This window comes from Oncorhynchus mykiss, chromosome 20, assembly GCF_057628025.1.
Source record: "Oncorhynchus mykiss isolate SJ-2025 chromosome 20, ASM5762802v1, whole genome shotgun sequence".
Taxonomy (NCBI): domain Eukaryota; kingdom Metazoa; phylum Chordata; class Actinopteri; order Salmoniformes; family Salmonidae; genus Oncorhynchus; species Oncorhynchus mykiss.
The window spans coordinates 26,211,860-26,237,800 of NC_143041.1; the positions used below are offsets into that span (position 1 = coordinate 26,211,860).

At 40.6% G+C, this 25,941-nt stretch overlaps 1 protein-coding gene, 4 long non-coding RNA genes and 5 other non-coding genes across 13 annotated transcripts; all 10 read left to right on the top strand.

Moving 5' to 3' along the window:
- Positions 1-152: 152 nt before the first annotated feature.
- Positions 153-1,737, top strand: LOC149974488 (uncharacterized). The gene is made up of 4 exons (XR_016489241.1): positions 153-219; positions 658-759; positions 973-1,068; positions 1,494-1,737. It is a non-coding gene; the product is annotated as an uncharacterized LOC149974488 (long non-coding RNA).
- Positions 1,204-1,331, top strand: LOC149974489 (small nucleolar RNA ACA64). The gene has a single exon (XR_016489756.1). It is a non-coding gene; the product is annotated as a small nucleolar RNA ACA64 (small nucleolar RNA).
- Positions 1,738-3,693: 1,956 nt separating the features above from the next.
- On the top strand, positions 3,694-6,008 carry LOC149974490 (uncharacterized). The gene is made up of 4 exons (XR_016489242.1): positions 3,694-3,760; positions 4,199-4,300; positions 4,514-4,609; positions 5,035-6,008. It is a non-coding gene; the product is annotated as an uncharacterized LOC149974490 (long non-coding RNA).
- LOC149974491 (small nucleolar RNA ACA64) lies at positions 4,745-4,872 on the top strand. The gene has a single exon (XR_016489768.1). It is a non-coding gene; the product is annotated as a small nucleolar RNA ACA64 (small nucleolar RNA).
- Positions 6,009-7,234: 1,226 nt separating the features above from the next.
- Positions 7,235-8,819, top strand: LOC149974492 (uncharacterized). Its single transcript, XR_016489240.1, has 4 exons — positions 7,235-7,301; positions 7,740-7,841; positions 8,055-8,150; positions 8,576-8,819. It is a non-coding gene; the product is annotated as an uncharacterized LOC149974492 (long non-coding RNA).
- LOC149974493 (small nucleolar RNA ACA64) lies at positions 8,286-8,413 on the top strand. The gene has a single exon (XR_016489776.1). It is a non-coding gene; the product is annotated as a small nucleolar RNA ACA64 (small nucleolar RNA).
- A 1,956-nt stretch (positions 8,820-10,775) lies between the features above and the next one.
- LOC149974494 (uncharacterized) lies at positions 10,776-12,393 on the top strand. The gene is made up of 4 exons (XR_016489238.1): positions 10,776-10,842; positions 11,281-11,382; positions 11,596-11,691; positions 12,117-12,393. It is a non-coding gene; the product is annotated as an uncharacterized LOC149974494 (long non-coding RNA).
- On the top strand, positions 11,827-11,954 carry LOC149974495 (small nucleolar RNA ACA64). The gene has a single exon (XR_016489781.1). It is a non-coding gene; the product is annotated as a small nucleolar RNA ACA64 (small nucleolar RNA).
- A 1,917-nt stretch (positions 12,394-14,310) lies between the features above and the next one.
- LOC110513322 (ribosomal L1 domain-containing protein 1) lies at positions 14,311-21,777 on the top strand. Of its 4 annotated transcripts, none has more exons than XM_090211928.1 (7): positions 14,311-14,383; positions 14,822-14,923; positions 15,137-15,232; positions 15,658-15,789; positions 18,617-18,765; positions 20,304-21,056; positions 21,383-21,777. In XM_090211928.1, exons 4-6 carry the CDS (start codon positions 15,778-15,780, stop codon positions 20,521-20,523), a joined length of 381 nt encoding a protein of 126 aa, XP_090068054.1. In that variant the 5' UTR covers positions 14,311-14,383; positions 14,822-14,923; positions 15,137-15,232; positions 15,658-15,777; the 3' UTR covers positions 20,524-21,056; positions 21,383-21,777. The 4 variants fall into 4 exon arrangements, 3 of the variants coding, with proteins under 3 accessions (XP_090068054.1, XP_090068056.1, XP_090068055.1); XM_090211929.1 differs by having other exon boundaries at positions 14,320-14,383; positions 20,937-21,056; XM_090211930.1 differs by having other exon boundaries at positions 14,319-14,383; positions 20,937-21,777.
- On the top strand, positions 15,368-15,495 carry LOC149974496 (small nucleolar RNA ACA64). Its single transcript, XR_016489792.1, has one exon. It is a non-coding gene; the product is annotated as a small nucleolar RNA ACA64 (small nucleolar RNA).
- Positions 21,778-25,941: the final 4,164 nt, after the last annotated feature.

The window sequence follows — 25,941 nt, forward strand, 5'->3', positions numbered from 1 at the left end:
ACGGGTCTCCTTCCTGAGCGGTATGACGGCTGCGTGGTCCCATGGTGTTTATGCTTGCTTACTATTGTTTGTACAGATGAACGTGGTACCTTCAGGTGTTTGGAAATTGCTCCCAAGGATGAACCAGATTTGTGGAGGTCTACAATTGTTTTTCTGAGGTCTTGGCCGATTTATTTTAATTTTCCCATGATGTCAAGCAAAGAGGCACTGATTTTGAAGGTAGGCCTTGAAATACATCCACAGGTACACCTCCAATTGACTCAAATGATATCAGTTAGTCTATCAGAAGCTTCTAAAGCCATGACATCATTTTCTGGAATTTTCCAAGCTGTTGAAAGGCACAGTCAACTTAGTGTATGTGAACTTCTGACCCACTGGAATTGTGATACAATGAATTATAAGTGAAATAATCTGTCTGTAAACAATTGTTGGAAAAATTACTTGTCATGCTAGATGTCCTAACCGACTTGCCAAAACTATAGTTTGTTCACAAGACATTTGTGGAGTGGTTGAAAAATGAGTTTTAATGACTCCAACCTAAGTGTATGTAAACTTCCGACTTCACCTGTAAGTTTAAATGTGCCTTTAAGCTAGCCCTTACAGAGTTCTAATCTAATGGAGTTTACATTTTTTTTTTTTTAAATCTCCCCTGCTTAGGGAGCCTTTGTCATTGAACCTGCAGAGCAAGAAGCTGGCCTTGGACATCCAGAGAACCATCCAGGGAACAACAACCTCCATTTCTAAGAAAGGCTGCTACTGGTGAGGCCTGCTCTCTGACTTAGTCAGTAAGTGCGCCTCAGCAAACCCTGTCCTTGTTGGACATGGGCAATGATGGTGCCATAGTGACTCAAAATATATCCTGACAGATCTCCCTCTCTCTTGGAGCCTGTCTCTGTAACTGACACACAAGGGCAATTAATGCACATTCATTTATATACACATTGCCTCCTGTAAAATGTTAGTTTGTTTTAGCATGGCTTATGTGGCCCACTCTGGGATGGCTGCAGATGAAATAACAGAGAATATTGATTCAGCTGTCAGCACCATTGTGACAAAACTACGGGTTAGGTGAGTTTACTGCCAGGATGTCTTCCTGATCTCCCTAATCAATTGTACCCCGTCAACACCGATATTTACACTTTTATTATACGTTAAATGGTCAGGTATACTCAATGTTTATTAATGCTAAAGAAATGTGTGGGCCCAGTCTGAAAATCACCTTTGATATCTCTATTGTCTGGGGTGAGATTACAGGGCCTATAGTACTGTGGTACGTTAAGCTTATTGCCTGCTCTGTATAGCAGTGTGATTAAACCCATGTGCCTACAATCCTGACAAAGAAAGGCCTTTAACAAGTGGCCGCAATCTGAGTGATACGATACACAGGGTAGAAATGGCCGTAACATTGAAAATGTTTTCTTCACAGAAATAGTTTTGACCTGAATGTATGAGTCTTTGTGTTCTTTGAGTATAAAGTGTTGTCTCTTTTGCAGAAAGGACCGTTGATAAAGGTCATCCACTTGAAAAGCCAATCAGTGCCTCTGCCCATCTACACCTCTAACCTGAGTAACCTGACCCTTATAGATGAAACACAGAAACAGACCCGCGCAGCCATGGATGCCAAGGTAGGACTGCTACACACAAATGCTTGTAAATTGCTTTGGAAGATTATATTATTTGATCAATGATCTATTTTTGTCAAATTAAAGGACTCGTCTTTGCACTGGTTCGGAACCTGTTTTACACTCTATTAATTTTGGTTTAAATCCAGTGCTATATGAAACCCATTCCAGTGAGTCAGGGGAGCGGTCTCCATTTAGTGCTGTCTCCCTGTTCACTCTCTGTGAACATCAACATAGCTCTTAGTGCCACATATGGACTATTGAGGTCAATTGCAGACCTCTCTATTATTTACATGCATATGTACATGCATGCAGTACCAGTAAAAGTTTTGACACACCTACTAAAGGTTAAATAAACCTAAAGGGTTTCTTTATTTTTTACTATTTTATACATTGTAGAACAATAGTGAAGACATAAACTATGAAATAACACATGGAATCATGTTGTAACCAAATGTTAATTAAAACTTCTTGACGCTACCCATCCCTGTCGCAGGATCATTTTAGTCAGCAGCTGCTGAATAGCATAGCGCCACAGTCAAATAATATTACTAGAAAATATTCATATTCATGAAATCACAAGTGAAATATATTGAAACACAGCTTAGCCTTTTGTTAATCACCCTGTCGTCTCAGATTTTGAAATTATTCTTTACAGCCAAAGCAAGACAAGCATTTGTGTAAGTTTATCGATAGCATAGCATTATGCCTAGCTAGCAGCAGGCAACCTGGTCACAAAAATCAGAAAAGCAATCTAATTCAATCGTTTACCTTTGATGAGCTTCGGATGTTTTCACTCACGAGACTCCTAGTTAGATAGCAAATGTTCATTTTTTTCCAAAAAATATTGTTTTTGTAGCCGAAATAACTCTGTTAGTTCTTCACGTTTGGCTGAGAATTCGACCGGAAATTGCGGTCACGACAACGGCAAAAAATATTCCAAATTAGCTCCATAATATCGACAGAAACATGGCAAAACGTTGTTTATAATCAATCCTCAAGGTGTTTTTCAAATATCTATTCGATAATATATCAACCGGGACAGCTGTATTTTCCGTAAGACCGGGAGGAAAAATAGCTACCTCTGTCTATTACACAATAATTACTCTGAGAGCCCTCAGCCGGACACTTACGCAATGTAGTCGTTTACACTCATTCTTCAACATAAAGGCGTGAAACTACGTCAAAATGCTGTAGACACCTTGGGGAATACGTAGAAAAAGGAATCTGGTTGATAGCCCATTCACTGCTCAATAGGGACGCATCAGAACGCAGAGCTTTCAAAACATGAGTCACTTCCCGATTGGATTTTTCTCAGGCTTTCGCCTGCAATATCAGTTCTGTTATAATTTTGGCCCATTCCTCCTGACAGAGCTGCTGTAACTGAGTCAGGTTTGTAGGCCTCCTTGCTCACACATATTTTTTCTATAGGATTGAGGTCAGGGCTTTCTGATGGCCACTCCAATACCTTGACTTTGAGTCCTTAAGCCATATTGCCACAACTTTGGAAGTATGCTTGGGGTCATTGTCCATTTGGAAGACTCATTTGCGACCAAGCTTTAACTTCCTGACTGATGTCTTGAGACGTTGCTTCAATATATCCACATCATTTTCCTCCCTCATGGTGCCATATATTTTGAACAGTTCTATTTTTGTTTGATCAGACCAGAGGACATCTCTCCAAAAAGTACGATCTTTGTCCCCATGTGCAGTTGCAAACCGTAGTCTGGCTTTTTTATGGTGGTTTTGGAGCAGTGGCTTCTTCCTTGCTGAGCGGCCTTTCCTGTTGTCGAAATATAATTAGTTTTACTGTGGATATAGATACTTTTGTACCTGTTTCCTCCAGCATCTTCAAAAGATCCTTTGCTGCTGTTCTGGGATTGATTTGCACCAAAGTACGTTCATCTCTTGGAGACAGAACGGGTCTCCTTCCTGAGCGGTATGACGGCTGCGTGGTCCCATGGTGTTTATGCTTGCTTACTATTGTTTGTACAGATGAACGTGGTACCTTCAGGTGTTTGGAAATTGCTCCCAAGGATGAACCAGATTTGTGGAGGTCTACAATTGTTTTTCTGAGGTCTTGGCCGATTTATTTTAATTTTCCCATGATGTCAAGCAAAGAGGCACTGATTTTGAAGGTAGGCCTTGAAATACATCCACAGGTACACCTCCAATTGACTCAAATGATATCAGTTAGTCTATCAGAAGCTTCTAAAGCCATGACATCATTTTCTGGAATTTTCCAAGCTGTTGAAAGGCACAGTCAACTTAGTGTATGTGAACTTCTGACCCACTGGAATTGTGATACAATGAATTATAAGTGAAATAATCTGTCTGTAAACAATTGTTGGAAAAATTACTTGTCATGCTAGATGTCCTAACCGACTTGCCAAAACTATAGTTTGTTCACAAGACATTTGTGGAGTGGTTGAAAAATGAGTTTTAATGACTCCAACCTAAGTGTATGTAAACTTCCGACTTCACCTGTAAGTTTAAATGTGCCTTTAAGCTAGCCCTTACAGAGTTCTAATCTAATGGAGTTTACATTTTTTTTTTTTTAAATCTCCCCTGCTTAGGGAGCCTTTGTCATTGAACCTGCAGAGCAAGAAGCTGGCCTTGGACATCCAGAGAACCATCCAGGGAACAACAACCTCCATTTCTAAGAAAGGCTGCTACTGGTGAGGCCTGCTCTCTGACTTAGTCAGTAAGTGCGCCTCAGCAAACCCTGTCCTTGTTGGACATGGGCAATGATGGTGCCATAGTGACTCAAAATATATCCTGACAGATCTCCCTCTCTCTTGGAGCCTGTCTCTGTAACTGACACACAAGGGCAATTAATGCACATTCATTTATATACACATTGCCTCCTGTAAAATGTTAGTTTGTTTTAGCATGGCTTATGTGGCCCACTCTGGGATGGCTGCAGATGAAATAACAGAGAATATTGATTCAGCTGTCAGCACCATTGTGACAAAACTACGGGTTAGGTGAGTTTACTGCCAGGATGTCTTCCTGATCTCCCTAATCAATTGTACCCCGTCAACACCGATATTTACACTTTTATTATACGTTAAATGGTCAGGTATACTCAATGTTTATTAATGCTAAAGAAATGTGTGGGCCCAGTCTGAAAATCACCTTTGATATCTCTATTGTCTGGGGTGAGATTACAGGGCCTATAGTACTGTGGTACGTTAAGCTTATTGCCTGCTCTGTATAGCAGTGTGATTAAACCCATGTGCCTACAATCCTGACAAAGAAAGGCCTTTAACAAGTGGCCGCAATCTGAGTGATACGATACACAGGGTAGAAATGGCCGTAACATTGAAAATGTTTTCTTCACAGAAATAGTTTTGACCTGAATGTATGAGTCTTTGTGTTCTTTGAGTATAAAGTGTTGTCTCTTTTGCAGAAAGGACCGTTGATAAAGGTCATCCACTTGAAAAGCCAATCAGTGCCTCTGCCCATCTACACCTCTAACCTGAGTAACCTGACCCTTATAGATGAAACACAGAAACAGACCCGCGCAGCCATGGATGCCAAGGTAGGACTGCTACACACAAATGCTTGTAAATTGCTTTGGAAGATTATATTATTTGATCAATGATCTATTTTTGTCAAATTAAAGGACTCGTCTTTGCACTGGTTCGGAACCTGTTTTACACTCTATTAATTTTGGTTTAAATCCAGTGCTATATGAAACCCATTCCAGTGAGTCAGGGGAGCGGTCTCCATTTAGTGCTGTCTCCCTGTTCACTCTCTGTGAACATCAACATAGCTCTTAGTGCCACATATGGACTATTGAGGTCAATTGCAGACCTCTCTATTATTTACATGCATATGTACATGCATGCAGTACCAGTAAAAGTTTTGACACACCTACTAAAGGTTAAATAAACCTAAAGGGTTTCTTTATTTTTTACTATTTTATACATTGTAGAACAATAGTGAAGACATAAACTATGAAATAACACATGGAATCATGTTGTAACCAAATGTTAATTAAAACTTCTTGACGCTACCCATCCCTGTCGCAGGATCATTTTAGTCAGCAGCTGCTGAATAGCATAGCGCCACAGTCAAATAATATTACTAGAAAATATTCATATTCATGAAATCACAAGTGAAATATATTGAAACACAGCTTAGCCTTTTGTTAATCACCCTGTCGTCTCAGATTTTGAAATTATTCTTTACAGCCAAAGCAAGACAAGCATTTGTGTAAGTTTATCGATAGCATAGCATTATGCCTAGCTAGCAGCAGGCAACCTGGTCACAAAAATCAGAAAAGCAATCTAATTCAATCGTTTACCTTTGATGAGCTTCGGATGTTTTCACTCACGAGACTCCTAGTTAGATAGCAAATGTTCATTTTTTTCCAAAAAATATTGTTTTTGTAGCCGAAATAACTCTGTTAGTTCTTCACGTTTGGCTGAGAATTCGACCGGAAATTGCGGTCACGACAACGGCAAAAAATATTCCAAATTAGCTCCATAATATCGACAGAAACATGGCAAAACGTTGTTTATAATCAATCCTCAAGGTGTTTTTCAAATATCTATTCGATAATATATCAACCGGGACAGCTGTATTTTCCGTAAGACCGGGAGGAAAAATAGCTACCTCTGTCTATTACACAATAATTACTCTGAGAGCCCTCAGCCGGACACTTACGCAATGTAGTCGTTTACACTCATTCTTCAACATAAAGGCGTGAAACTACGTCAAAATGCTGTAGACACCTTGGGGAATACGTAGAAAAAGGAATCTGGTTGATAGCCCATTCACTGCTCAATAGGGACGCATCAGAACGCAGAGCTTTCAAAACATGAGTCACTTCCCGATTGGATTTTTCTCAGGCTTTCGCCTGCAATATCAGTTCTGTTATAATTTTGGCCCATTCCTCCTGACAGAGCTGCTGTAACTGAGTCAGGTTTGTAGGCCTCCTTGCTCACACATATTTTTTCTATAGGATTGAGGTCAGGGCTTTCTGATGGCCACTCCAATACCTTGACTTTGAGTCCTTAAGCCATATTGCCACAACTTTGGAAGTATGCTTGGGGTCATTGTCCATTTGGAAGACTCATTTGCGACCAAGCTTTAACTTCCTGACTGATGTCTTGAGACGTTGCTTCAATATATCCACATCATTTTCCTCCCTCATGGTGCCATATATTTTGAACAGTTCTATTTTTGTTTGATCAGACCAGAGGACATCTCTCCAAAAAGTACGATCTTTGTCCCCATGTGCAGTTGCAAACCGTAGTCTGGCTTTTTTATGGTGGTTTTGGAGCAGTGGCTTCTTCCTTGCTGAGCGGCCTTTCCTGTTGTCGAAATATAATTAGTTTTACTGTGGATATAGATACTTTTGTACCTGTTTCCTCCAGCATCTTCAAAAGATCCTTTGCTGCTGTTCTGGGATTGATTTGCACCAAAGTACGTTCATCTCTTGGAGACAGAACGGGTCTCCTTCCTGAGCGGTATGACGGCTGCGTGGTCCCATGGTGTTTATGCTTGCTTACTATTGTTTGTACAGATGAACGTGGTACCTTCAGGTGTTTGGAAATTGCTCCCAAGGATGAACCAGATTTGTGGAGGTCTACAATTGTTTTTCTGAGGTCTTGGCCGATTTATTTTAATTTTCCCATGATGTCAAGCAAAGAGGCACTGATTTTGAAGGTAGGCCTTGAAATACATCCACAGGTACACCTCCAATTGACTCAAATGATATCAGTTAGTCTATCAGAAGCTTCTAAAGCCATGACATCATTTTCTGGAATTTTCCAAGCTGTTGAAAGGCACAGTCAACTTAGTGTATGTGAACTTCTGACCCACTGGAATTGTGATACAATGAATTATAAGTGAAATAATCTGTCTGTAAACAATTGTTGGAAAAATTACTTGTCATGCTAGATGTCCTAACCGACTTGCCAAAACTATAGTTTGTTCACAAGACATTTGTGGAGTGGTTGAAAAATGAGTTTTAATGACTCCAACCTAAGTGTATGTAAACTTCCGACTTCACCTGTAAGTTTAAATGTGCCTTTAAGCTAGCCCTTACAGAGTTCTAATCTAATGGAGTTTACATTTTTTTTTTTTTAAATCTCCCCTGCTTAGGGAGCCTTTGTCATTGAACCTGCAGAGCAAGAAGCTGGCCTTGGACATCCAGAGAACCATCCAGGGAACAACAACCTCCATTTCTAAGAAAGGCTGCTACTGGTGAGGCCTGCTCTCTGACTTAGTCAGTAAGTGCGCCTCAGCAAACCCTGTCCTTGTTGGACATGGGCAATGATGGTGCCATAGTGACTCAAAATATATCCTGACAGATCTCCCTCTCTCTTGGAGCCTGTCTCTGTAACTGACACACAAGGGCAATTAATGCACATTCATTTATATACACATTGCCTCCTGTAAAATGTTAGTTTGTTTTAGCATGGCTTATGTGGCCCACTCTGGGATGGCTGCAGATGAAATAACAGAGAATATTGATTCAGCTGTCAGCACCATTGTGACAAAACTACGGGTTAGGTGAGTTTACTGCCAGGATGTCTTCCTGATCTCCCTAATCAATTGTACCCCGTCAACACCGATATTTACACTTTTATTATACGTTAAATGGTCAGGTATACTCAATGTTTATTAATGCTAAAGAAATGTGTGGGCCCAGTCTGAAAATCACCTTTGATATCTCTATTGTCTGGGGTGAGATTACAGGGCCTATAGTACTGTGGTACGTTAAGCTTATTGCCTGCTCTGTATAGCAGTGTGATTAAACCCATGTGCCTACAATCCTGACAAAGAAAGGCCTTTAACAAGTGGCCGCAATCTGAGTGATACGATACACAGGGTAGAAATGGCCGTAACATTGAAAATGTTTTCTTCACAGAAATAGTTTTGACCTGAATGTATGAGTCTTTGTGTTCTTTGAGTATAAAGTGTTGTCTCTTTTGCAGAAAGGACCGTTGATAAAGGTCATCCACTTGAAAAGCCAATCAGTGCCTCTGCCCATCTACACCTCTAACCTGAGTAACCTGACCCTTATAGATGAAACACAGAAACAGACCCGCGCAGCCATGGATGCCAAGGTAGGACTGCTACACACAAATGCTTGTAAATTGCTTTGGAAGATTATATTATTTGATCAATGATCTATTTTTGTCAAATTAAAGGACTCGTCTTTGCACTGGTTCGGAACCTGTTTTACACTCTATTAATTTTGGTTTAAATCCAGTGCTATATGAAACCCATTCCAGTGAGTCAGGGGAGCGGTCTCCATTTAGTGCTGTCTCCCTGTTCACTCTCTGTGAACATCAACATAGCTCTTAGTGCCACATATGGACTATTGAGGTCAATTGCAGACCTCTCTATTATTTACATGCATATGTACATGCATGCAGTACCAGTAAAAGTTTTGACACACCTACTAAAGGTTAAATAAACCTAAAGGGTTTCTTTATTTTTTACTATTTTATACATTGTAGAACAATAGTGAAGACATAAACTATGAAATAACACATGGAATCATGTTGTAACCAAATGTTAATTAAAACTTCTTGACGCTACCCATCCCTGTCGCAGGATCATTTTAGTCAGCAGCTGCTGAATAGCATAGCGCCACAGTCAAATAATATTACTAGAAAATATTCATATTCATGAAATCACAAGTGAAATATATTGAAACACAGCTTAGCCTTTTGTTAATCACCCTGTCGTCTCAGATTTTGAAATTATTCTTTACAGCCAAAGCAAGACAAGCATTTGTGTAAGTTTATCGATAGCATAGCATTATGCCTAGCTAGCAGCAGGCAACCTGGTCACAAAAATCAGAAAAGCAATCTAATTCAATCGTTTACCTTTGATGAGCTTCGGATGTTTTCACTCACGAGACTCCTAGTTAGATAGCAAATGTTCATTTTTTTCCAAAAAATATTGTTTTTGTAGCCGAAATAACTCTGTTAGTTCTTCACGTTTGGCTGAGAATTCGACCGGAAATTGCGGTCACGACAACGGCAAAAAATATTCCAAATTAGCTCCATAATATCGACAGAAACATGGCAAAACGTTGTTTATAATCAATCCTCAAGGTGTTTTTCAAATATCTATTCGATAATATATCAACCGGGACAGCTGTATTTTCCGTAAGACCGGGAGGAAAAATAGCTACCTCTGTCTATTACACAATAATTACTCTGAGAGCCCTCAGCCGGACACTTACGCAATGTAGTCGTTTACACTCATTCTTCAACATAAAGGCGTGAAACTACGTCAAAATGCTGTAGACACCTTGGGGAATACGTAGAAAAAGGAATCTGGTTGATAGCCCATTCACTGCTCAATAGGGACGCATCAGAACGCAGAGCTTTCAAAACATGAGTCACTTCCCGATTGGATTTTTCTCAGGCTTTCGCCTGCAATATCAGTTCTGTTATAATTTTGGCCCATTCCTCCTGACAGAGCTGCTGTAACTGAGTCAGGTTTGTAGGCCTCCTTGCTCACACATATTTTTTCTATAGGATTGAGGTCAGGGCTTTCTGATGGCCACTCCAATACCTTGACTTTGAGTCCTTAAGCCATATTGCCACAACTTTGGAAGTATGCTTGGGGTCATTGTCCATTTGGAAGACTCATTTGCGACCAAGCTTTAACTTCCTGACTGATGTCTTGAGACGTTGCTTCAATATATCCACATCATTTTCCTCCCTCATGGTGCCATATATTTTGAACAGTTCTATTTTTGTTTGATCAGACCAGAGGACATCTCTCCAAAAAGTACGATCTTTGTCCCCATGTGCAGTTGCAAACCGTAGTCTGGCTTTTTTATGGTGGTTTTGGAGCAGTGGCTTCTTCCTTGCTGAGCGGCCTTTCCTGTTGTCGAAATATAATTAGTTTTACTGTGGATATAGATACTTTTGTACCTGTTTCCTCCAGCATCTTCAAAAGATCCTTTGCTGCTGTTCTGGGATTGATTTGCACCAAAGTACGTTCATCTCTTGGAGACAGAACGGGTCTCCTTCCTGAGCGGTATGACGGCTGCGTGGTCCCATGGTGTTTATGCTTGCTTACTATTGTTTGTACAGATGAACGTGGTACCTTCAGGTGTTTGGAAATTGCTCCCAAGGATGAACCAGATTTGTGGAGGTCTACAATTGTTTTTCTGAGGTCTTGGCCGATTTATTTTAATTTTCCCATGATGTCAAGCAAAGAGGCACTGATTTTGAAGGTAGGCCTTGAAATACATCCACAGGTACACCTCCAATTGACTCAAATGATATCAGTTAGTCTATCAGAAGCTTCTAAAGCCATGACATCATTTTCTGGAATTTTCCAAGCTGTTGAAAGGCACAGTCAACTTAGTGTATGTGAACTTCTGACCCACTGGAATTGTGATACAATGAATTATAAGTGAAATAATCTGTCTGTAAACAATTGTTGGAAAAATTACTTGTCATGCTAGATGTCCTAACCGACTTGCCAAAACTATAGTTTGTTCACAAGACATTTGTGGAGTGGTTGAAAAATGAGTTTTAATGACTCCAACCTAAGTGTATGTAAACTTCCGACTTCACCTGTAAGTTTAAATGTGCCTTTAAGCTAGCCCTTACAGAGTTCTAATCTAATGGAGTTTACATTTTTTTTTTTTTAAATCTCCCCTGCTTAGGGAGCCTTTGTCATTGAACCTGCAGAGCAAGAAGCTGGCCTTGGACATCCAGAGAACCATCCAGGGAACAACAACCTCCATTTCTAAGAAAGGCTGCTACTGGTGAGGCCTGCTCTCTGACTTAGTCAGTAAGTGCGCCTCAGCAAACCCTGTCCTTGTTGGACATGGGCAATGATGGTGCCATAGTGACTCAAAATATATCCTGACAGATCTCCCTCTCTCTTGGAGCCTGTCTCTGTAACTGACACACAAGGGCAATTAATGCACATTCATTTATATACACATTGCCTCCTGTAAAATGTTAGTTTGTTTTAGCATGGCTTATGTGGCCCACTCTGGGATGGCTGCAGATGAAATAACAGAGAATATTGATTCAGCTGTCAGCACCATTGTGACAAAACTACGGGTTAGGTGAGTTTACTGCCAGGATGTCTTCCTGATCTCCCTAATCAATTGTACCCCGTCAACACCGATATTTACACTTTTATTATACGTTAAATGGTCAGGTATACTCAATGTTTATTAATGCTAAAGAAATGTGTGGGCCCAGTCTGAAAATCACCTTTGATATCTCTATTGTCTGGGGTGAGATTACAGGGCCTATAGTACTGTGGTACGTTAAGCTTATTGCCTGCTCTGTATAGCAGTGTGATTAAACCCATGTGCCTACAATCCTGACAAAGAAAGGCCTTTAACAAGTGGCCGCAATCTGAGTGATACGATACACAGGGTAGAAATGGCCGTAACATTGAAAATGTTTTCTTCACAGAAATAGTTTTGACCTGAATGTATGAGTCTTTGTGTTCTTTGAGTATAAAGTGTTGTCTCTTTTGCAGAAAGGACCGTTGATAAAGGTCATCCACTTGAAAAGCCAATCAGTGCCTCTGCCCATCTACACCTCTAACCTGAGTAACCTGACCCTTATAGATGAAACACAGAAACAGACCCGCGCAGCCATGGATGCCAAGGTAGGACTGCTACACACAAATGCTTGTAAATTGCTTTGGAAGATTATATTATTTGATCAATGATCTATTTTTGTCAAATTAAAGGACTCGTCTTTGCACTGGTTCGGAACCTGTTTTACACTCTATTAATTTTGGTTTAAATCCAGTGCTATATGAAACCCATTCCAGTGAGTCAGGGGAGCGGTCTCCATTTAGTGCTGTCTCCCTGTTCACTCTCTGTGAACATCAACATAGCTCTTAGTGCCACATATGGACTATTGAGGTCAATTGCAGACCTCTCTATTATTTACATGCATATGTACATGCATGCAGTACCAGTAAAAGTTTTGACACACCTACTAAAGGTTAAATAAACCTAAAGGGTTTCTTTATTTTTTACTATTTTATACATTGTAGAACAATAGTGAAGACATAAACTATGAAATAACACATGGAATCATGTTGTAACCAAATGTTAATTAAAACTTCTTGACGCTACCCATCCCTGTCGCAGGATCATTTTAGTCAGCAGCTGCTGAATAGCATAGCGCCACAGTCAAATAATATTACTAGAAAATATTCATATTCATGAAATCACAAGTGAAATATATTGAAACACAGCTTAGCCTTTTGTTAATCACCCTGTCGTCTCAGATTTTGAAATTATTCTTTACAGCCAAAGCAAGACAAGCATTTGTGTAAGTTTATCGATAGCATAGCATTATGCCTAGCTAGCAGCAGGCAACCTGGTCACAAAAATCAGAAAAGCAATCTAATTCAATCGTTTACCTTTGATGAGCTTCGGATGTTTTCACTCACGAGACTCCTAGTTAGATAGCAAATGTTCATTTTTTTCCAAAAAATATTGTTTTTGTAGCCGAAATAACTCTGTTAGTTCTTCACGTTTGGCTGAGAATTCGACCGGAAATTGCGGTCACGACAACGGCAAAAAATATTCCAAATTAGCTCCATAATATCGACAGAAACATGGCAAAACGTTGTTTATAATCAATCCTCAAGGTGTTTTTCAAATATCTATTCGATAATATATCAACCGGGACAGCTGTATTTTCCGTAAGACCGGGAGGAAAAATAGCTACCTCTGTCTATTACACAATAATTACTCTGAGAGCCCTCAGCCGGACACTTACGCAATGTAGTCGTTTACACTCATTCTTCAACATAAAGGCGTGAAACTACGTCAAAATGCTGTAGACACCTTGGGGAATACGTAGAAAAAGGAATCTGGTTGATAGCCCATTCACTGCTCAATAGGGACGCATCAGAACGCAGAGCTTTCAAAACATGAGTCACTTCCCGATTGGATTTTTCTCAGGCTTTCGCCTGCAATATCAGTTCTGTTATAATTTTGGCCCATTCCTCCTGACAGAGCTGCTGTAACTGAGTCAGGTTTGTAGGCCTCCTTGCTCACACATATTTTTTCTATAGGATTGAGGTCAGGGCTTTCTGATGGCCACTCCAATACCTTGACTTTGAGTCCTTAAGCCATATTGCCACAACTTTGGAAGTATGCTTGGGGTCATTGTCCATTTGGAAGACTCATTTGCGACCAAGCTTTAACTTCCTGACTGATGTCTTGAGACGTTGCTTCAATATATCCACATCATTTTCCTCCCTCATGGTGCCATATATTTTGAACAGTTCTATTTTTGTTTGATCAGACCAGAGGACATCTCTCCAAAAAGTACGATCTTTGTCCCCATGTGCAGTTGCAAACCGTAGTCTGGCTTTTTTATGGTGGTTTTGGAGCAGTGGCTTCTTCCTTGCTGAGCGGCCTTTCCTGTTGTCGAAATATAATTAGTTTTACTGTGGATATAGATACTTTTGTACCTGTTTCCTCCAGCATCTTCAAAAGATCCTTTGCTGCTGTTCTGGGATTGATTTGCACCAAAGTACGTTCATCTCTTGGAGACAGAACGGGTCTCCTTCCTGAGCGGTATGACGGCTGCGTGGTCCCATGGTGTTTATGCTTGCTTACTATTGTTTGTACAGATGAACGTGGTACCTTCAGGTGTTTGGAAATTGCTCCCAAGGATGAACCAGATTTGTGGAGGTCTACAATTGTTTTTCTGAGGTCTTGGCCGATTTATTTTAATTTTCCCATGATGTCAAGCAAAGAGGCACTGATTTTGAAGGTAGGCCTTGAAATACATCCACAGGTACACCTCCAATTGACTCAAATGATATCAGTTAGTCTATCAGAAGCTTCTAAAGCCATGACATCATTTTCTGGAATTTTCCAAGCTGTTGAAAGGCACAGTCAACTTAGTGTATGTGAACTTCTGACCCACTGGAATTGTGATACAATGAATTATAAGTGAAATAATCTGTCTGTAAACAATTGTTGGAAAAATTACTTGTCATGCTAGATGTCCTAACCGACTTGCCAAAACTATAGTTTGTTCACAAGACATTTGTGGAGTGGTTGAAAAATGAGTTTTAATGACTCCAACCTAAGTGTATGTAAACTTCCGACTTCACCTGTAAGTTTAAATGTGCCTTTAAGCTAGCCCTTACAGAGTTCTAATCTAATGGAGTTTACATTTTTTTTTTTTTAAATCTCCCCTGCTTAGGGAGCCTTTGTCATTGAACCTGCAGAGCAAGAAGCTGGCCTTGGACATCCAGAGAACCATCCAGGGAACAACAACCTCCATTTCTAAGAAAGGCTGCTACTGGTGAGGCCTGCTCTCTGACTTAGTCAGTAAGTGCGCCTCAGCAAACCCTGTCCTTGTTGGACATGGGCAATGATGGTGCCATAGTGACTCAAAATATATCCTGACAGATCTCCCTCTCTCTTGGAGCCTGTCTCTGTAACTGACACACAAGGGCAATTAATGCACATTCATTTATATACACATTGCCTCCTGTAAAATGTTAGTTTGTTTTAGCATGGCTTATGTGGCCCACTCTGGGATGGCTGCAGATGAAATAACAGAGAATATTGATTCAGCTGTCAGCACCATTGTGACAAAACTACGGGTTAGGTGAGTTTACTGCCAGGATGTCTTCCTGATCTCCCTAATCAATTGTACCCCGTCAACACCGATATTTACACTTTTATTATACGTTAAATGGTCAGGTATACTCAATGTTTATTAATGCTAAAGAAATGTGTGGGCCCAGTCTGAAAATCACCTTTGATATCTCTATTGTCTGGGGTGAGATTACAGGGCCTATAGTACTGTGGTACGTTAAGCTTATTGCCTGCTCTGTATAGCAGTGTGATTAAACCCATGTGCCTACAATCCTGACAAAGAAAGGCCTTTAACAAGTGGCCGCAATCTGAGTGATACGATACACAGGGTAGAAATGGCCGTAACATTGAAAATGTTTTCTTCACAGAAATAGTTTTGACCTGAATGTATGAGTCTTTGTGTTCTTTGAGTATAAAGTGTTGTCTCTTTTGCAGAAAGGACCGTTGATAAAGGTCATCCACTTGAAAAGCCAATCAGTGCCTCTGCCCATCTACACCTCTAACCTGAGTAACCTGACCCTTATAGATGAAACACAGAAACAGACCCGCGCAGCCATGGATGCCAAGGTAGGACTGCTACACACAAATGCTTGTAAATTGCTTTGGAAGATTATATTATTTGATCAATGATCTATTTTTGTCAAATTAAAGGACTCGTCTTTGCACTGGTTCGGAACCTGTTTTACACTCTATTAATTTTGGTTTAAATCCAGTGCTATATGAAACCCATTCCAGTGAGTCAGGGGAGCGGTCTCCATTTAGTGCTGTCTCCCTGTTCACTCTCTGTGAACATCAACATAGCTCTTAGTGCCACATATGGACTATTGAGGTCAATTGCAGACCTCTCTATTATTTACATGCATATGTACATGCATGCAGTACCAGTAAAAGTTTTGACACACCTACTAAAGGTTAAATAAACCTAAAGGGTTTCTTTATTTTTTACTATTTTATACATTGTAGAACAATAGTGAAGACATAAACTATGAAATAACACACATGGAATCATGTTGTAACCAAATGTTAATTAAAACTTCTTGACGCTACCCATCCCTGTCGCAGGATCATTTTAGTCAGCAGCTGCTGAATAGCATAGCGCCACAGTCAAATAATATTACTAGAAAATATTCATATTCATGAAATCACAAGTGAAATATATTGAAACACAGCTTAGCCTTTTGTTAATCACCCTGTCGTCTCAGATTTTGAAATTATTCTTTACAGCCAAAGCAAGACAAGCATTTGTGTAAGTTTATCGATAGCATAGCATTATGCCTAGCTAGCAGCAGGCAACCTGGTCACAAAAATCAGAAAAGCAATCTAATTCAATCGTTTACCTTTGATGAGCTTCGGATGTTTTCACTCACGAGACTCCTAGTTAGATAGCAAATGTTCATTTTTTTCCAAAAAATATTGTTTTTGTAGCCGAAATAACTCTGTTAGTTCTTCACGTTTGGCTGAGAATTCGACCGGAAATTGCGGTCACGACAACGGCAAAAAATATTCCAAATTAGCTCCATAATATCGACAGAAACATGGCAAAACGTTGTTTATAATCAATCCTCAAGGTGTTTTTCAAATATCTATTCGATAATATATCAACCGGGACAGCTGTATTTTCCGTAAGACCGGGAGGAAAAATAGCTACCTCTGTCTATTACACAATAATTACTCTGAGAGCCCTCAGCCGGACACTTACGCAATGTAGTCGTTTACACTCATTCTTCAACATAAAGGCGTGAAACTACGTCAAAATGCTGTAGACACCTTGGGGAATACGTAGAAAAAGGAATCTGGTTGATAGCCCATTCACTGCTCAATAGGGACGCATCAGAACGCAGAGCTTTCAAAACATGAGTCACTTCCCGATTGGATTTTTCTCAGGCTTTCGCCTGCAATATCAGTTCTGTTATACTCGCAGACAATATTTTTACAGTTTTGGAAACTTTAGAGTGTGTTCTATCCTAAGCTGTGAATAATATGCATATTCTAGCATCTTGTCCTGACAAAATAGCCCGTTTTACTTTGGGAACGTTATTTTTCCAAAAATGAAAATAGTGCCCCCTAGTTTCAACAGGTTTTAAACAAATGAAAATATTTTCTATTTGAGATTCTTCCAAGTAGCCACCCTTTGCTTTGACAGCTTTGCACATTCTTGACATTCTCTCAACCAGCTTCATGAGGTGGAATGCATTTCAATTAACAGCTGTGCCTTCTTAAAGCTTAAGTTGTGGAATTTCTTTCCTTAATGCATTTGAGCCGATCAGTTGTGTTGTGACACGGTAGGGGTGGTATACAGAAGGTAGCAGCCCTATTTGGTAAAAGACCCAAGTTCATATTATGGCAAGACCAGCTCAAATAAGCAAAGAGAAACGACAGTCCATCAATACTTTAAAACATGAAGGTCAGTCAATATGGAACATTTCATGAACTTTGAAAGTATCTTCAAGTGCAGTCGCTGTGATGAAACTGGCTCTCATGGGGACTGGAACGGAAGACCCAAGACCCATCTGCTGCATAGGATAAGTTCGTGAGAGTTAACTGCACCTCAGATTGCTGCCCAAATAAATACTTCAGAGTTCATGTAACAGATACATCTCAACATCAACTGTTCAAATTGCTGCAAAGAAACCACTACTAAAGGGCACCAATAAGAAGAGACTTTCTTGGGCCAAGAAACACGAGCAATGGAAATCCTTTGGCCAGTCCAAATAGGAGATTTTTAGTTCCAACCACCATGTCTTTGTGATGCAGAGTAGGTGAATGGATCTCCGCGTGTCGTTCCCCTCGGGAGGCATGGACGAGGAGGCGTGAGGTGCTTTGCTGTTTGCTGTTTTGAATCCAAAATAGGATACCTATGTGATACATATACGTACTACCTCAATAAGCCTGACTAACCGGTGTCTGTATATAGCCTTGCTACTCTTATTTTCAAATGTCTTCTTACTGTTTTATTTCTTTACTTACCTACACACACACACACCTTCTCACTATTGGTTAGTCTGTAAGTAAGCATTTCACTGTAAGGTCTACCTACATCTGTTGTATTCGGCGCGCGTGACAAACTTTAATTTGATTTATTCAGGGATGAAGTGGAGATGGGCCTGGCTTAAGCTGCATGCCACTATAGAAATGAATGGAACACCACACTTTTTCAATAAAACGTGGTATGCCAGATGTACTCTGCCCGAAAGAGATCAATTATGCCAGCAAAGGGTATCTTGCTCTGCTGGCACATTGTAGAACAGATGTCCACAGGCAGAAAGTATTCAATGTAATGTGTAGCCCAAAGATATTGATTTTTGTGTTGAATTTGACCGTAACGTGTGTAAGGGGGGGTTATTTTTTACACGAGACACAACTCATCCAGGCATATCCCTTTGTCTTTCTTTAGGTGATCCTTTACAAGACACTGAGGACTGAGTACAAGCCCTTTGAAGCCGAACGACGGCTGCTGGGGAACTTTGACATGTTTCTTTCAGACGACCGCTTTCGCCGCCTGCTGTCCTCGCACATCGGCAAGCACTTCTACGAGAGAAAGAAGTAAGCTTGTAAATATTGTTGGTTGATCACCTTGCCTATTTTAGTCAAATGAAATCTATTTAAAGACTCATTTTTGCACTGGTTCGGAACCTGGTTCACTCTCAGTATGAATTTTGGTTTAACTCCATTGCTATATGAAACTCATTCCAGTGAGGCAGGGGAGTGGCATCCTTTTTTTGTTGTCTCCCTGTTCACTCTCTGGGAACATCAACATAGCCCCTAGTGCTGTTCCCTGGTTTTGAAATACATGTCCTCTTATACAGTTGGAAGTCGGAAGTTTACATACACCATAGCCAAATACATTTAATCCTAGTAGAAATTCCCTGTCTTAGGTCACCACTTTATTTGAAGAATGTGAAATGTCAGAATGATAGTGGTTTATTTCTTTCATCACAGTCCCAGTGGTTCAGAAGTTTACATACACTCAATTAGTATTTGGTAGCATTGCCTTTCAATTGTTTAACTTGGGTCAAATGTTTTGGGTAGCCTTCCACAAGCTTCCCACAATAAGTTGGGCGAATTTTGGCCCATTCCTTCTGACAGAGCTGCTGTAACTGAGTCAGGTTTGTAGGCCTCCTTGCTCACACATATTTTTTCTATAGGATTGAGGTCAGGGCTTTCTGATGGCCACTCCAATACCTTGACTTTGAGTCCTTAAGCCATATTGCCACAACTTTGGAAGTATGCTTGGGGTCATTGTCCATTTGGAAGACTCATTTGCGACCAAGCTTTAACTTCCTGACTGATGTCTTGAGACGTTGCTTCAATATATCCACATCATTTTCCTCCCTCATGGTGCCATATATTTTGAACAGTTCTATTTTTGTTTGATCAGACCAGAGGACATCTCTCCAAAAAGTACGATCTTTGTCCCCATGTGCAGTTGCAAACCGTAGTCTGGCTTTTTTATGGTGGTTTTGGAGCAGTGGCTTCTTCCTTGCTGAGCGGCCTTTCCTGTTGTCGAAATATAATTAGTTTTACTGTGGATATAGATACTTTTGTACCTGTTTCCTCCAGCATATTCAAAAGATCCTTTGCTGCTGTTCTGGGATTGATTTGCACCAAAGTACGTTCATCTCTTGGAGACAGAACGGGTCTCCTTCCTGAGCGGTATGACGGCTGCGTGGTCCCATGGTGTTTATGCTTGCTTACTATTGTTTGTACAGATGAACGTGGTACCTTCAGGTGTTTGGAAATTGCTCCCAAGGATGAACCAGATTTGTGGAGGTCTACAATTGTTTTTCTGAGGTCTTGGCCGATTTATTTTAATTTTCCCATGATGTCAAGCAAAGAGGCACTGATTTTGAAGGTAGGCCTTGAAATACATCCACAGGTACACCTCCAATTGACTCAAATGATATCAGTTAGTCTATCAGAAGCTTCTAAAGCCATGACATCATTTTCTGGAATTTTCCAAGCTGTTGAAAGGCACAGTCAACTTAGTGTATGTGAACTTCTGACCCACTGGAATTGTGATACAATGAATTATAAGTGAAATAATCTGTCTGTAAACAATTGTTGGAATCTGCCCTGCTTAGGGAGCCTTTGTCATTGAACCTGCAGAGCAAGAAGCTGGTGATACTGTGTGATTTATTTAGAATTCAAGGCACACTTAACCAGCATGGCTACCACAGCATTCTGCAGCGATACGTCATCCCATCTGGTTTGGGTTTAGCGGGTCATTTGTATTTTCAACAAGACAATGACCCAACACACCTCCAGGCTGTGTACGGGCAATTTGACGTAGAAGGAGAGTGATGGTGCTGCATCAGATTACCTGGCCTCACAATCACCTGAACTCAACCCAATTGAGATGGTTTGGGATGAGTTGGACTTCAGAGTGAAGGAAAAGCAGCCAACAAGTGCTCAGCAAATATGGGAACTCTAAGACTGTTGGAAAAGCATTCCAGGTGAAGCTGGTTGAGAGAATGCCAAGAGTGTGCAAGGCTGTCAAGGCAAATGGTGGCTACTTAGAAGAATCTAAAATGTATTTTGATTTAAGTGTTTGTGTTACTACATGATCCCATATGTTTTATTGATTTGATGTCTAGTAAAGATAAAGAAAAACCCTCGAATGAGTAGGGGTCCAAACTTTTGACTGGTACTTTGTGTATATAAACATGCGAGAGCTGGATCTCATCAATACCTGTGTCTTGTTTATGAAATTTCAGAAAAATGCGCGGAAACAGAAGTCTGCAAAGAAAGAACAGAAGTCTACAGAAAAAAACTCTGGTGCTGACAGGGAGGAAGAGGTTCCCATAGTAATGCCAAGGAAAAAGGCTAAAGTGGAGGTCTGTACCCCGCTAGTGTCAAACCAAATGCATTTAAATATTATTAGTTCATCAATTAACTATTTTTGTCAAATAACATTTTTCAAAGGACTCTGTGCACTGGTTTGGAACTTGTTTCACTCTCCTTATGAATTTTGGTTTAAATCCAATGCTATATGAAACTTATTCCAATGAGGCAGGGGAGCGGTGTCCCTTTTATGGTGTTTCCCTGTTCACTCTCTGGGAACACTGCCCCCCCAGTGGAAGTTAATTGACCGACCTCTGTCTCTACAGAAAGACTCCTCTCAGTACTGTGCAAATTGTTTTCTTCTCTCTGATCCGCGTAGAAGCCGACCAAGAAGGGACTTGTGAAGGTACCCAAACCAACAGGAGGAAAGGTATAAAATAAAAAATGACCAAGAAGGCTGCAAAAATACCCTCACAAAATATGAAAAGAGAAGTACCTAAATTTGAATGTCTGTTTGTCAACTCAGTGGAACACAACTCTCCTTTCTCTCCTCATTGCTACCTGTGTATTACTCCCCCCTTCTCTAAATGGAACTCTGACTTCATTATACTGATATAAAAAGGACTGGTTCTAAATGTATATATACTGTCAATGTTAATTGATCCAAGGACAAACTCGTGTGTTGCAAATCTTTGTCTGCCCCATAAAAGGGTCTTGTTCAAAATCATCTTTTGTATAAGCCCAACTTGTAAATTAAAATATTACCACAAAGTATATTTCATGTCTTTGTTATCCACAATGGCATTGTTTTCTATTAGCGCTACTCATTTTCAGCCGGCTACTTTCTCCACTTCATATTAACTAGGCTCCTTTTCATTTAAGTTTCAAGTTGCTAGTCCCTTGAGTTCTCTCCCGTTAGAATGAAGGATATTCATCTTCTAGCGATCTATTGCTAGGATAGGCGCCAGTCACAAAGCGAGCGATGACTGGGAAACTGTCCCGCCATCCGGTACAATTTGAGTGCTGCACTGTGGTTGGTTGCAGTCAAATTTCTTTACACAGAGGGAGAGGATGCTTGGGAATTTGCACTTCCCATCTAATGCGAGTGGGAATGATGAGTCAATCCACTCAGCCTGATTTAGAATTTTGGCACATACATTTCTTTAGTGTTAACCCAGTGGTGGGCCGTCAGGGCCAGCAAGGCCTTCTCTGCTGGCCTAAACATCATCAGAATATAATTTTTTTTTAAATATATTTTCCCACAAATATGTATTAAATTATTCCCCAGAGTAAGAGTTATACTCTTCATAGCTTTCCTCTTGGTTGCACTGCTTCCAGCCCCAGGTTGAGATTTGGAGGGCTGTTCTTTATTAGATCTTTTATCCAATCATATTCAGCCATCATGTGTTGCCAGGGGTCTAAAATCTGCCCTCAGGCCTTCAGAATCAACAGTGCGGGCGCTTGTATCTTAAAGTGAATGGAAATTAAAATTTAGTGTCAACCAATCAGCTTTAGTTGGCTATTGTACGCCTGCTGGCTGGCTCCAGTGTTACACAGGAGCCAGCTAGCAGGCGTAGTGCGTGCACGTCTTTTGATTGGATTACCAATATTGAGAGGCAGGTCCTATGGGCAGGTCTATGCAGAACTAGGAAACTGAATTTGATTAACAAATTAATTTGTGTACTACTAAGCTGTTTTCAACCCACAATGACGGAAGGAGGAGAAGATATCGATTTGGTCGAGGATATAATTATAACGCCATTCTCAAGACGAACTTTTCAAGAAAAGTTAGACATTGTAAGGAGAGGTCGCCCGACGCTACAAAGCCTGTCACAGGCGGGAAAGTAGTTTGTTCGCCACTTTCAAAGTTCCAACTACTAGCGCTATCAATGGCTCACAGGCTCAGAAGCACTGCAAACTGTACTGCTGGGAATGCATATTATTACAATTGAGCGAGAGAGGCGCAGGTTCAGTCAAATCTACGATGACACAGCGCGCATCTCAAGTTCACCCAGCGCACGCAGAGGCCCAGAACAAGGAGACCCTCGCACATACTACCAACAACTCCACAGCAATATTCTGGACAACATTCTTTGCCAGATACAAAACAGGTTTCAACACCACGAAAAATGAATGTTTCTCTCCCTCCTGGACCCCCAGCACTTTCAGACCTAACGGAAAAAAATCCCGCAAACAGCCTTCTCCAGCTTAACAGAGTCACGGAACACTGTTCGACCTATCCAAGCTAAAAACAGAACTGACTAATGTATGCTATGACTGATTTTGAAGGGAAAAGTCCCTCTGATCTCGATTTCCTTAAGCAGAAAAATCTGAATGAGGACATGGGGCAACTTTACACATTGGCATGTGTGACAGTGACTATCCCTGTGTCCATGGCTTCTGTCATGGTCATTCTCGGCCTTAAAGCGAATCAAAACATATTCCAGAAATGCTACTGGACAGACTCGGCTTTCAGCATTAGCCTCCATGTCGATAGAAAAGGACTTATTGGTGCAACTAAAACGCACAGATAGACTGTACAACAGAGTCATTGAAGTCTTCTTGAGGAAAGAAAGGAGGATGGATTTTGTGTTCAAATAATCAGTCTTTGGTGAGTAGGCATACAATGCATTTTATTTTTTAAATGTGTATGTATGTTTCGCATTTTGTTAATATTAAATAGCCTATGTTGCAAATTATTTGTTTACTTTTATTTTCAGTGAATAGTTGTCTTTATCATCACGGTGAAACTGCTTTGGGTGCGACAATGCGCTGTTTAGTGAACACACTGTATTTAAAAAATGTTGGATTTAAAGCTCAAAGTTTGTGGACCAGAAATGGATAGAAGAAGAATATTAATATAACTCTGTTGCACTCGACTATGTTCTTGCCTATTAGTTGAACTGTACTGTATTGTACTCTTCCCCTGCAATTCTCTGAATAAAAATGTCCATTTTAAGGTGACGCAACGCCTGGTTATACTGCGTTTCTGTCTAAGTGTATAGTGTCTAGAGCCATGGCATCATAATGATGGTAATAAGAGGTGGATTAATTCAGGTTGGACTGTGTAGGACCTCACTGAAGGCCCAGGCCCACGGCACGCCACTGTGTTAACCTCTCCGGGATATGTAGGACTGTAGCGTCCCACCTAGCCAACATCCAGTGAAAATGCAGAGCGCTGAATTCAAAATTTGTTTTCCTCAGCCATCCACACGCAATACCCCACAATGAGTGTAAACATGTTTGTAGAAATTTCAGTGACTGTATTGAATGAAATCTACATTTAGAACAAATTCTTATTTACAATGACGGCCTACCCCGAACGACACTGGGCCAATTGTGCGCCGCCCTATTGGACTCCCAATCACGGCCGGTTGTGCTACAGCCTGGAATTGAACCAGGATCTAGTGACACCTCTTGCACTGAGATGCAGTGCCTTAGACCACTGTGCCACTTGGGAGCCCCGAGTGGCGGTGAACATTAATCTTCAAGTCTTTCCACTGATTTTCAATGTTAAGCCTGGGCTTTGGCTGGACCACTCAAGGACTTTCACATTCTTGTTCAGAAGTCTGTTTGGGGTCATTGTCCTGTTGGAATGTAATTATTTGCCCAGGTCCAAGGTTGTTTGCATTGAAGCAGGTTCTCCTCAAGGATTTGCCTTTATTTGGCTCCATTCATTGTTCCCTCTATCCTTACCAATCTCCCAGTCCCTGGTGCTGAAAAGCATCCCCATAACATGTTGCTACCACGACCATGCTTCACTGTAGGGTGGTGTTTGAAGGGTGATGAGGTGCGCCTTGTTTTTTCCAGACATGGTGCTTTTCATTCAAGCCAAAGAGTTCAATTTGCCTCATCAGATCACAATCTTTTGCCTTATCAGTCTTTCACGTGCAGTTTTGTGAACTCCAGGTGTGCTGTCGTGTCTTTTTTTCAGGAGTAGTTTCAGTCTGGCCACTTCCATAAAGCCCAGATTTGTGAAGTGCTGTAGAGACGGTTGTCATTCTGGTAGGTTTTCTCATCTCAGCCAAGGAACTGTTATTGGTCACCTCCCTGACCAAGGGCCATGCCAGGTTGCACAGTTGGGTTGGACAGCCAGCTGTAGGCAGTCTGGGTAGTTCATTTTTCCATCTCCCAATTATTGTTTATATGCCTCATCACAATTCTCTCATGTTATAATCATAATCATAATCATAATAATCATACGACTCCAAGTTGTAGTGACGTCTCAATGATGATTAAAGGAAATTGGATGAATCTGGGCTCAATTTGGAGTGTCGTAGCAAAGGGGTGTGAATGCTTATGTAAATGAGATTTCAGTATTTAATTTAATACATTTGCAAACATCTTTTCACTGTATGGGGCATTATGTGTAGATTAGAATGAAATTTAACACATTTAATTCCAGCTGTAAAATAACAATGTTGAGGTAAGTCAAGGAGTAGTCTGTAACTACTTTTCTGAATGCACTATATATCCCTTTGCCATTCATTAAACCGAACCTTTGATGTTGGAGTTTGCCAGACAGTGACTGGTTTCGTCAGTCAGTGTAGCCTACCGAATCGCATCAGTGAGAGCCGTTAATTTGGCTCCCTAATTTGCGTAGGCAATTGGTAGGCTTTTAGCAATTATCTGCAGATAAATTATGAAAACATTTGATGAAGATGGTAAATCATCACTGCAAGAACAACAGGTAATGGAGAGCTGTGTTCGACTCATATAATATTAGGGCCCTCGCGGAATCCAGTCATTAACAGAATTCAACAATATTCATATGTATTGACCTTACTAGGGAATCAACTAAACGCATTGAAATGTATTTGTTTAATCATAAGACATGAACAGAATGAAGCAGTTTGTATTTCCTGCAACTTGCTGAAGCGGCAACGTCGGTGTGTGTGTGGTGCATGCGTCTACCACTTTGGATAGCCGTTAGTGATT

What these genes read in the sequence shown, in the direction of transcription:
- LOC110513322 (XM_090211928.1), top strand. An exon ending in CACTTCTACGAGAGAAAGAA is followed by an intron (nt 18,766 to 20,303) that starts GTAAGCTTGTAA and finishes TGCCCTGCTTAG; the next exon opens with GGAGCCTTTGTCATTGAACC.